We start from the raw sequence: 12,139 nt of genomic DNA on the forward strand, positions 1-12,139 counted from the left end.
CTGAGGGGTGCTTTACATGTAGGAAAAGGAAACGTTAGGGCTGCACAGACGCTACAGTGGTGAGTATGAGGCATATTTACAGGGCTACTCATGTAAGTGGCACAATCAATGCTACAAGCCCACTAGTAGCATTTGATCTACAGGCCCTGGGCACACACAGTGCACTGTACTAGGGACTTAGCAATCAATCAAATGTGCCAATCATGGATAACCAATCGAATAACAATTTACACAAAGAGCATATGCCCTGTAGCAATGATTAACAGTGGTAAAGTGCCCAAAGTCCTAAAGCCAACAAAAACAGGTCAGGCAAAATAGGAGAAAGAAGCAAAAAGTTTGGGGATAACCCTCCAAAAAGGGCCATTTTCAACAGCTTCCTGGTATGGTGCTGTAATCTGGTTCCATGTGAATATATACGTGCTCATTTCAAGAAAAAATAAAATTTGTCCACTCGCTTTTTCATCTCCTTAAGAGCACTCCCTTAACCCCCATGTTTCTTGACATTGCACTAAAAAGACTTGGGGAAATCGCTAGATTAAGGCCCCTCTTATATTGGGTGAGGATTTCGACCACAGGGAAGCTATGGCCATACTGTGGCGCAATAAAGGAACTCCTGACCCTCAGTCTTGGTCTTGGTTTGACAAGCTGGGCCTTAGATCCTTTTAGACAGATCCTGGATCATTGGTAGCATCCGCAAAAACACAGTTAAAAACTCGCTACTGGGAGTTCATCCATGCTGGTCTCCACTGTAACCCTACATTTGGTAGGTTGACAAACCAATTGTTGCTAATTATGGGTAGTCCCTCTTATAAAGTATTCCTTGACATTCCATTGCAGCAAATGTCAGAATCCCTATATTTAAAATTCCGTTATGACACACTCGCAATTGAGACATTTACGACATCCTGGAATGCAGGCAGGAATGGTGCTCCTTCACCTTTCTGCACTTTGTGTTCCTTGTCAGCGACTGAAAGTCTATCCCATGTTTAGTTTTTCTGCCCAGCTTATAACAAGTCCAGAGAGAAATAGATACCTCCACTGTGTAAATGTCTTGGTATACAGAGGCACACGGAGGCCCTAAGGTTATTAAAGGGTTACACATCCCTTCCCACTGATCTTACCATAAGTAACTATTTCTTCTCTGTGCGGCTAATAAGGAAAGGACCTAAAATTCTAGACTAGAATAATTTGGCTTCATTAGAGATATTCTCTAGCTTAAGGACATGATTATTTAAGATGTCTAGCTACTTTTAGCTCTCCTCGTACAATCGCAATGAGGGATGCAAGTGTAGTGTCCTATATAAAAAATAACTGTTAATATTAAATATTACTGCATGACAAAGAAAATGGAAATGGGAAGATTTTCTTGTACATGGTTCTACTGCAAGGAGAACTATGCTGGTGATTAGTTGCCAGATTAGATATGGAATTGCTAACAGTTGCTTCTTTGCACATGTACTTGTTTTAACCTTTTATTTTGTTTTTATGATTGTTTTATAATGGAGTATTTTAAATAGGGATTTATGATTGGTTGAAAATGTAATGTTTGCATATTTTATTGAATGTAAGTTTTATGGAATTGATTTTTCCGAAATAAACTTAAACTTACAAGTCATTGTAAAGTGCAGTAGGCCATAAAAATGCATGCCCCTCTTTCGCCTCACAAGCCCAACTGCAAGTAAATATCTGCATAAGCTGTACATTATTCATGGAGTAATATTAGGAACCTCTGACAAAACAGAAGGGCGTCTGAGAGAAACTGCTGGTCAGACATGAACTCTCCTTCACATATTCTTTACACCCCGATGTTAATGTCACACTTGAAAATGATGTAGTCAAACCAGGCAATAACGTGCCCCCATATTTATTGGTCACCCTTTGAGGATGTGATGTCAGGTGCCGGTCAGCCAGAATGTTTTCTAAAAGGCCAAACATTCAACACTAACCTTTTACAAAATCACTCTTTAGGAACAAGAATCTTATTCATAAGGATGCTGGTGACTCAACCACCATATCCGTACGTAGAAACAACAGGAATGTGCTAAAATAAAGTTAATATAAATGTGGTTCAATTTAATTTGAAAACAGATTCAAACACAAAATTGGATCATTTCTTACCAGGATTCAGCCAATGAGCCGCCAATGACCATGTACTAATGCTAGAATATCAATGTCAGTTTGAATATGATGTCATGAGTATGCAGAGGTGAGGGGGATTGAGGGACTTGGCTTGTGATAACTTCCATGTAAATGCCTACAATAACTCTGAGTGTAGCATTGCAATCTAACAATATTTTAATTGTACTTTCTACGTGAAGTACGTGAAATCCTCATGATTTGGATTCCATTGCGTTCATTCAGAGTTATCAATTCTGAATCTAAGTACAAGATAACACAAGTGCTTAAACACATAATTCACCCCAAGCCGTTCAAAGGACTGTGTCGTATTCCAAAGCAGGGCAAAGTCAATCACAGCACAGCACAGCACGCTCTCTCCCTTTCAATGCTGATCCACCTGGTCGCCTGCCTGGGCATGTGCAGATACAGAAAGTGAAAGAGAAGGCTCATTATTGTCTGGATTTCTTCTGGAAGGGTTAGTGACATCCTTTATGGTGCAGGCAGGCATGTATGCTGAGGGTGCCTCATTCCTTTTTTTGACCCTTGAACTACAGGCATGCCTATGGATGGTGTGCAAGCCTGATCGATCCACCCAATGCGAGCAATCAGGATGTAACATGTCAACTTTGCCAAATTATTTATGCGCTCCCTAAATGAGGTACTTCCTTACGCAACTAAATAAACAGATACATAAATAAATGCATGCATGTCAAATCATATTTCGCACTTAAGCATAATCTTGAGTACTTTTGAAAATGTTCCAAAAATTGTACATCGTTTTCTGGAAATTTAGATTTGACCTTGTTTGAGAAATAGATTGTTTTGGGCTACTTGCAAAAGCATAGAGTCTGACTTCAAGGAAAGAAATAGATTAGCGATCAGTTTTTCCCCCAGAAGATAACAGGTGGTGTGTCATTCCATTGAAAAAATAAATAACAAGCTGGATAATATGTAACAAAACTGTCTTCTTGGGGTGTAGGTTAAAGCCTCAGTTCAGAAATTTATCAGATAAACTAGGTCACAGCTATTAAAAGATAGAGGGCCTGATTATGACTTTGGTGACGCTGCGCCGGCTTTGCACCAGCACAGCACTACCAAAGCCGCGCAAAGACCGCCCGCCTGATTACGCATTGAACTCATGCAAGCAAACAGTCCCTTTGCCGTTCCCACGGCGGTTCCCTGAAAAAGGGCACTACAATAGGAATGACAAAAATGTTCCAGCACTGCATGGGCTGTAAAGTCCATGCCGTGCTGTAACTGGGAGTGCAAGCAGACAGGGGGGCAAAGGTGTGCCTCCCTAAATGCAGCCCTGGCCTTTGTTTCCCCACCTCCAGGCTTTGTGTGGCAGGCTCAACACCATGAAAAGGCTCGCGTGAAGGAACTCGAAATATGCTGAGTGGGACTGCGCCAGTCCATCTCCGCATATTGTAGTGTCCCTCTGCCGAACCACTGCCAGGAATGGCAATTCCATGGCACAGCCAACGGTCTACCGACGGAACAATGCAGAAAGTTGGATTCCGGCAGTCCAACCACTGCCACCTCGAATCTTTTGGTCCATGGACCGCCAGACTTATAATCAGACCCTAAGACTTTTCTGTTCACTGTTGTTTTTTATCTGCACCGAAATATGAAATTATTTAAAGCCACAGAAGTAAGACAAGTCATCTGCATGTTGCAGTGTAGATGTTTTGTACCCCCCACCCCACAGGAACTGAGACAGAAAATGTTTTTTATTATTTCACAGTCAATAGCAGATTGGGCTGCAAATACTTTTATATTTAACTCAGACAATCCCAATTTTCGATTAAAATTAACAATTTGTGTGTAAATATTTTTGCTATTTGCTATTTGTTTTTGCCGCAATGTAATGTTTTTAAAAAAAAATCGGATTCATTCTTGTATTAAATAGATTTAGATTTTCTATTTGTGATTAATTTTTGCATGGGGATTTTAGGTATAATTGCATCGATTTGTGCAATGTGTCAAGTTATAATCTACACTATTTGTACATCAGTTCCATGGACAATATCATATAACATGAAAGCATGGATACAATAATATTGGCTGTAGTGGATAATCAGTGCTAGTAGTAAATGTCATCCTTTACAGAAGGAAAAATTCCACCTGGCGCTAAAGTAAGCTTAATTAGGCAATTATTACTTGTTATAATTAATTTATTACCCATTGTACCCAACAATGGGTAATACATTCATTATAACAGTATAATTTCTTATTTCAACGCAAACCCCAATTCAGGAAAATGATTGTAGAATTTACTACTTAAATAACAGCAGCTCTGAGCTGCACTTAGAACCACCACATACATTTTAATGTATTGTTTTATGTGAGTACCAATTCCACAGGTAATGAGACAAGAACATTTTGTCCCTCTTAAACCCTGTACCAGCTCCTGAACTTAAAATATATTTTTAAATGAGCAGTACATTTTACCACTTTCTGGTCAATTGTATGTCTCCTCTGCAGTATTTGCAGAGCAGCTTCATGCACATAAATAAATTTCACCAGATACATTTTGTATTACTAACAATATTTAACCTCAGCACAGTAGCGTAGCCAGTGTCATGGGTCTGAGTGCAGGGAATTAAATGGGCCCCTGCCTGCTGTTTGAGTTATAAAATATGGCATTAATCAATGTTCAGTGCAGTGCTTAATTTGAGCCAGTGCTTTCCGGTGCTCAGCACGGGCACCTTATTTTCAGCACCAGGGGTATGACAGTCTGCCACATGGTGGTGCTGTCCTGGTAATTTCGGTATGAACACAACACAGCCGTTTATTTGTTCAATTTACATTAACAATAACTAACACCTGCCTCCTAAGCCATTCTTCTGGCTTTGGGGGCCTAGAATAGTTTGACTTGTCATACTTGTGGGAGTGTGAAGGTTAGTAGCTGTGTATGTATTGTCATTGGCAGTGATGGCATGGGTTATGTGAGGTACAAGCTGCAGTGGCCTCCCGGCGAGAGGCCAGGCACTTACCCTTTTACAAATTAAGCACTGGTTCAGTGGACTCCTCACTCCTCTGGACCCTAGTGCCACTGCACCCGCGTGGTACTGATGGAAGCTGCGCCCCTGCCTCAGCCTCTACCCATAATTGATGCAAAAGCAAAATGGCAGTATCACCTTTCTTACAGCCTTTGAGATCGACAATCGTGTCAGTGTTTTAAGCTAACAATTTTGGTAATTCTAATATGTCTGTGGCATTCCCTTGCAGTAGGACATGTTGCATTGCACCCTGCTAAACATTTTAGAAAGGACATTTCTAAACTCCATCAGTGGTGTTTATAATGTATACAAACATTGAATTGTGGCAGCTGACATTAAGGTATCCTTCCTTAGCAGCTGCAGTTGGTAGTAGGAGTAACTACAGGGCGGGGACGTGGGGAGGGGGAGGGGCAGGGTGGGGGGTAGTAAACTATGGATTATGGAGGTTTACAGGTAAGTTAACATATAAATTAATAAAACGAATTTCGTTGCGTGCACTGCATCGCATTTGGGGATGCAGTGCACGCAACGAAATTCGTTTTATTAATGTATATGTTAATTTACCTGTAAACCTCCTTAATCCATAGTTTACTACCCCCAACCCTGCCCCTCCCCACGTCACCGCCCTGCAGTTACTCCTACCAACCGCGGCTGTTCCCTAGTCAAATAGCAGGAAGCACTAATATGGTCTAACATAACTGTTGTCGCTGAAAAATTTAGTTGTAACAAATTTAAAAGAATGTGGCGTAAAATTCTTACCCTTATGAACTGCAATCCCAGATTTGGCTTCAATCACTGCTTTGCTAATTATACTAGTTATAATAAACATATAATTCTTACCTTTTCAAATAAAAACTAAAACCCATGAGTTGAATAATTCAAAGTGCTGACCATTGTTTCTTTAAAACAGAGTATTTATTGGTGCTTGAGAGTGATCTACTTCCTGTATTCTTTTCTTTAAAGGTTATTGAATGCATCACCCAAGGACGTGTCTTGGAAAGACCCAGAGTTTCTCCCAAAGAAGTCTATGACATAATGTTGGGATGTTGGCAGAGAGAACCCCAGCAGCGGCTTAACATCAAGGATATCTACAAGATACTTCATGCCCTGGGCAAGGCCTCACCAATCTACCTGGACATACTTGGCTAACAGTGGCCATTTTACAAACACTGCTGCCCAAATGTCCTTCTTTCTCCTCTCTCATTTCCTCCTGCCCCACCCTAGAAAATGTCTACATATAAAGAGAAATTCAAGTGCCTGCTACACATAACACAAATACAACCTGTAATGGCGATTTGGCTTTTTATATCTTTCCCACCAATACAATATATACAAATTAAACTAATGTTACGAAAATCAAAGGCGATTGGAACCCTCACCTGAATTCTTGCACACAAGCGGAGGTTGATCACAGAAAATTGCGGCCCCATTTGCTCTTGTTATGGGTATGTACAAAAGAACCCAGACTTGGTGCGGAATTTGCAACGACAACATCATCCAAAGTGGTGAACGTGACGTCCTTATGTTGGGGTCCCCTATGTGCATTGCCCCTTTCTGAAGAACTATCTCTGTGAAGGAAAAGCCAGAAATTTCTACAAAAAGTCAAATGGGGATCAACTAAATCCTAGGGCGCCATGTCTCTTGTGTAACCATGGTTGGGTTGGTCTGATTAACTTCAGTTTGGACTGCAGTTTGAGATGTGCTTAATATCAGTTTTTTGGGGTATAAAAAACGAAAAAATAAAAACAATTTTTCATTTAGCCATTTTCGTGAAAAATGGACATTTACCTGCAGTTCAAATTCAAACTTTCAGGACAATTTTATAATTTGCTAATTGTTAAAATGTACAGAATCTATGCTTTATGAAAAGGTAAATGGCACCTACGGGTAAAAAAAGTGATATTGTTTGAGTTAACTCGAGTTCTTACTTTTTAAAAAACTTACAACACAGATGTGCGGATTAGTGTCAGGAAACATAACATTGTGGCATTCATCGTCTTACATCCATCATGCATAATAATGTGCTTCACAAAAGTGTTTCAGAAGCCACTGTGCTCAAACAAAGTTCTTAAGTTTCTGTAGCTCACTCCTCGTCATCACCCATTGGTGTCAGCACGTCCTTTGCCACTGCTGACTATCGTGAAATCTGTTAGTGGAAGGTTGCCCTCTGCTTCTGTGAAGGCAAAGCAGTCCTGCTTACTGAATGTCTTTGTACGGGTCTCAGACCATGTTTTTGCTGGGCAAATCAAAGTAAGGGAAGAAGCCATTATAAAAGGGGAGGTTTTAATCTAGACAATAAACACCTGGGACGATTACCAATGATGGCAAAGAAAATAAAGAAGACAATAGAGTCCAGGAAGAAAATTGCATTTCCAAAGGTTACTTACTATAGCTTACAGGTCCTTTCTGAAATGATAAGAAAGAAATTGCTGAAAATACTGCCTGAAAATTGCCTTTTCGAACAATTACCATTTAGGTATTCTCATGAGTTGTGGGACGCCACAGAGATACAAAACGTGTCTGCTCTCTGGAGCTGCTCTCGGGACATATACATTCATAAGTTGAGTTTTCATTTCAGAAGCTCTGATTGTGCTCTTGTCATAAAATGAGTGTGCCCTCTGACTTTCCTTTCCTCCCCTCTTTGGAACAAAATGTCCTAAATTAGAGAATGGTACATAAAGTAAAATGGTGTGTGATCACTGATGGCTGGCCTTTGGTCAGAGCCGGCGCTGGACTGCATGGAAAAGAACAACCAACCTTACATAGCAGATATTTGTTGTTTGAGACATCACAAGCCTTTAAAACTAAAAGAAAGTAGTTCTGGGTAAACGAGAGTGCTTTTTCACTGTGAGTCGGATCAACAAATAACCACAAGGCCTTTTAATCCTAAGGAAAAGTTGGCCCTGGCTGTCCACGGAATAGAGGGATAAAGAGAGCTTCTGCCTTTTCCACACGCATGCATCTACAAAGAAAAAAAACAAAGATGACTGAACTAGGTGCTGAAAAGCCTCACTTTCATCTGCAGAGAATGGCAGCGGCATGGCGAGCACGACGAACAATGGCCGCGGAGCCTGGAGTCACAGAGTCACAGCATCAAGGCAGCCATGGATGGAATCTGTGCAAATGAGAGAACACTCTGCAGGAAAAGAAAGATACTGCTTTCTCTCTGCACAAATGTTGTGGACTGTGGAAAAGAACAATGCTAACAGCTATGTTTTGATTCTAGACAGGGGAAAACCGAGGTTCTAGTTTAGTTTCCCTCACACGAGGATTTTGAGTCCCTCTCTAGGTAGAAAGGATGACTACAAACTGTTTACTTCTTGCTTACCAGTGTTGATGAATCAGTATTTAAGGACAAAATGAAAGTCAAAATGGCATTTGACACTTGGGGAGATGGAGAGGGATCCAACTAGGCGTCCTTTGTGTGGTGTACTATACTGATGCAGTGATACAATCATAAACCCTGTGACGAAAAATTGTGTAGCTATAAAGACAAGGTGAGAATGGGCCTTCCTTGCCCATTCTTCTGGAAAGTGAACAAAGCTATGGACTTTAATAGCTTGAAGGCTAATAATAAAGTGGAAATCTGAACCAAACTACCATCGCTACATGGAGATGATTTAAAACCTGGAGCTGAAATCAGTGTTGTGACCCTTTATGTTGCCTGTATTATTATCGGATCATAGGTATTCAACTGAAAAAATAAACGCCAGTATTTAAACTCAGTGCAGTTTGGTGTTAAGATCAGGAGTATTAATATGTTACAATGGATCTTCATGGCTCTTTGGACTGAAACTAAAATGTTGACAGATAGATTACATGACACTCTCATAGCACTTCATACTCTATCAATGTTGTTTATAAGCCACCACATAGAAGTAAACTAATAAAAGGGTAAAGGAAAAACGAAATCTCTCTCTATTTCACTCTTCTTTCCAGTTTCTTGTGTATAGGTTTTCCAGATAAGAAATGTTACATAAATATTAACTTTGTATTATAGAGGGTTGGAAGTGGATTGCAACAAGTATTTGAGTGAAAACATCTGATATTCTCCAGCCATTGATTCATGGCGTCATAAGAACTTTGCAATTTCACTTCAATTAAATATTTATTGTGGTTATTCTCTCAATCTTCCATACGACAATTGCTCATCCCTATGTATGTACGTCTATTCCCATAAACAAATGGTTTTCTTAAAAAAACAATTTGTGCAATACATTAAAAAAGAGTGTTTTTCCTTTAATGCCAAATAATGTAAACTTTCGTTCCAAACAGGTTGCACAGTAATTAAGCCCTAGAACATAACTTACCCTTTCGAAAGCTTTCCAAATAAATATTCACATTTAGGGTGTTAGATAAAATCTCAATCATTTTTTGAATGCAGCATGCCTTCTATATCAGGACGTTGTGCATGCCTGCTAATATTTTCAACCTCTTTACATTGCTAATGACCAGAGATGTGCTTATAATCGTGGGGGTAAGTAAGGACACCCAAACCTCTCCATTTCATTCATTGTTTGGGTATCAAAGGCGTTACACTGTCCTTAGGTTTACCCTTGTTTCTTACAATCCTTTTGAGCTTCTTTTTATGTCTGTAAATCATTCCTCACTGAAATGTTGTTTTCACAGCTTTTCTATGCATTCAGATCACATTTCATTAAACATATATGGTACCTTGTTTTTCATGGGAGTGGCATTTGATTCTGACTTTTCTGGCACACTCTCATAAGGTGAGCAATATGCATAGAGAAACTGAAATATTACTAAACAGTATGCGGTCAGCAGTGAAGCTACATTCAAGAATGCACTATGGACAGGAAAGCACTGATAGATGGTCTGGTGGTTCAAAATCCCAGCCCGTCATTCAATACAGAGTGACAGACAAGATGTTAAGGAGGGTACAGGAACCCCCCCCCCCCCCCCAGGCAGGTGCAGTGTGTGATTGAGGGCCCCCTTGACACCCTCCTGAACTGTGCCACTGTGATCCACTTGCTCTATAGAGCGCAGTCAGGGTTTTCTCGTACTCTGGCATCTTCAGTATGGGTGGTTGTAGAGGCAAATGGTGATCCCTCGTTTATATGGGGACTCAAAAATTATGAGAATTAGCAAATGCCTACTTGATATGATTGGTAAAAACAGAAGATACTGTACAAGGGTCTGTAGTCCCTTTTATAATAAAAAAAATGTGTGATACAAGACCAACAAATGTGTTTTATACCATGCAGAATTTGTGGACCTTTAAAGTAAGTGAGGGGTTGTGCCTATTACATATTGTATGTATGGATTCAGTTTTCATTATCTAAAAAAACTCAATCTATTAGAAATGGCGATTTCTGGTTGGCTAGGGCTTGCGCCAAAGCCAGGCAGAAACCACCACTCTAGTCAGGGTTGGGGAGTTACACGCCAAAGATAACCCCTGCTCACCCCCTTGGTAGCTTGGCACGAGCAGTCAGGCTTATCCCGGAGGCAATGTGTAAAACGTTTGCGCGCACACCCAGCAACGACACCCAAGGCCCACCACAAAAGAAACTCCACACAAGGTATTATATAAAAATAGCCTTTGTATTATACTAAACACATTGGATAATATTCACACAATTTACACTGTGCCAACTGGCACTGGGCAGAATTTTACAAGGGACTGTTTACACGGGGCAGGGCCACATGGAGCACTGTCAGAATCAGCACTAATCACCAATTTGTACATATAGGACATAAACTAACTGTAACACAAATTAGCACGGTAGAGCACAACCAGTAACTACTGGCGCAATAATGACCTCAGCGTCATCACACTAGCAACAGGTATAAAACCTATCCTGCATCCATCACAGGGGCATAAACACATTATGCAATTTCTCCTTGGTCTAACGCATTAGACCTAACCACCTACGTATACCTACACTAGGGGCGTATATCGCACAGGGAAGTACAATCTCCCTAACACCAACCTAAACAGGTAAAACAACCTCCTAGGCAGAAATGACCACATGTAGAGGTATAAAACACAGGGTGCGCAAAACATGCTAGACACAGTACATTTCCTAGCACCCAATCACATTAGCATGAATCGCAATAACACCTCAATCACATTAGGGTCCAGGTCGCACCAGGTAGCAGCTGCCCACTACTTGATGGGCAGCTGGGGACAAGCACAGGGCCTAAACGCTGCAGCTGGCACTAAGTGCTGCGCAGCTGGGGGAGGCAAAAAGGCGCAGGGGGGCTCTCATTAGCCCTTCAGAACAAACTGCGCCAATCCTTGGAGCCCTCTAGGCTCTTGGAATACTGTCCAAACGTTGGAGCCACCTAGGCTCTAAAAACAACATGCCCTCATAGCGCTGGAGCCACAGAGGCTCTAAGACAATTATGCCCAATCGTTGGAGCCTCTCTGGGCTCTGAGAAACCAATGTCCCCTTTGGAGTCCCTCTGGACTCTAGACAAATAATGCCCTCTTCGTTGGAGCGCACTAGCGCTCTAAAGCACACCTGCCCAGCGTTGGAGCAGCCCACTGCCATCCGGGGCCGCTCTAAAGGCATCACGGGTACCGTGCCTTTACCCGACATCACAATAAAGCAGAGAGGACGGCCTAAGGGCCCCACTCACCGGCTCTCTTCTTCGGGACTTCTCCGGACACAGCAGGCAGCAGGCGGGTCTCTGTCTTGCTCATGAGAGCCTCGCCGAGGATTCAGTTGCCCCATTCTCGTCGTAGACTTCCCCGGTGCAGCGGGCGGGGCTCTCACACCTCCAAGAGCCTGGCTGGCGGCGGCTGCACTTCTCCTTTGGTTGTGAGAGCGGGGTGGGCTCCCTCCTCTCTTGCAGCAGCACTGCTCCTTTCACCCGGGCCCCCTCCTGGGACCCGGGACTGGAGACATACGCGGGGCTCCCTCAATTCACGGGAGCCCCGCGAGGCAGGCACAGTCTTCCGGGATGCTTTCTCCCGCTCGGGGGAAATGACGGCGAGGCCCCGCCCCTGTTCCAAGCTGACGTGCCTGGCTTCCGGTTTTCGAACGGGCCGGCGG

The 12,139-nt window shown here is 42.0% G+C and overlaps 1 protein-coding gene across 4 annotated transcripts in view; it reads left to right on the forward strand.

Annotated features, from left to right (window-relative positions):
- Positions 1–9,362, forward strand: part of NTRK3 (neurotrophic receptor tyrosine kinase 3) — a 1,591,631-nt gene extending 1,582,269 nt beyond the window's left edge. For 2 of the 4 annotated variants that reach the window (XM_085644469.1, XM_085644470.1), the window contains one exon: positions 6,084–9,361. In XM_085644469.1, coding sequence (XP_085500595.1) covers positions 6,084–6,269 — 186 coding nt within the window. In that variant the 3' untranslated portion in view covers positions 6,270–9,361. Of the gene's footprint in view, positions 1–6,083 lie in introns of all 4 variants that reach the window. The other 2 variants (XM_085644471.1, XM_085644472.1) reach the window with 2 other exon arrangements.
- Positions 9,363–12,139: the final 2,777 nt, after the last annotated feature.

This window comes from Triturus cristatus, chromosome 3_1 (genome assembly GCF_964204655.1).
Source record: "Triturus cristatus chromosome 3_1, aTriCri1.1, whole genome shotgun sequence".
NCBI lineage: Eukaryota > Metazoa > Chordata > Amphibia > Caudata > Salamandridae > Triturus > Triturus cristatus.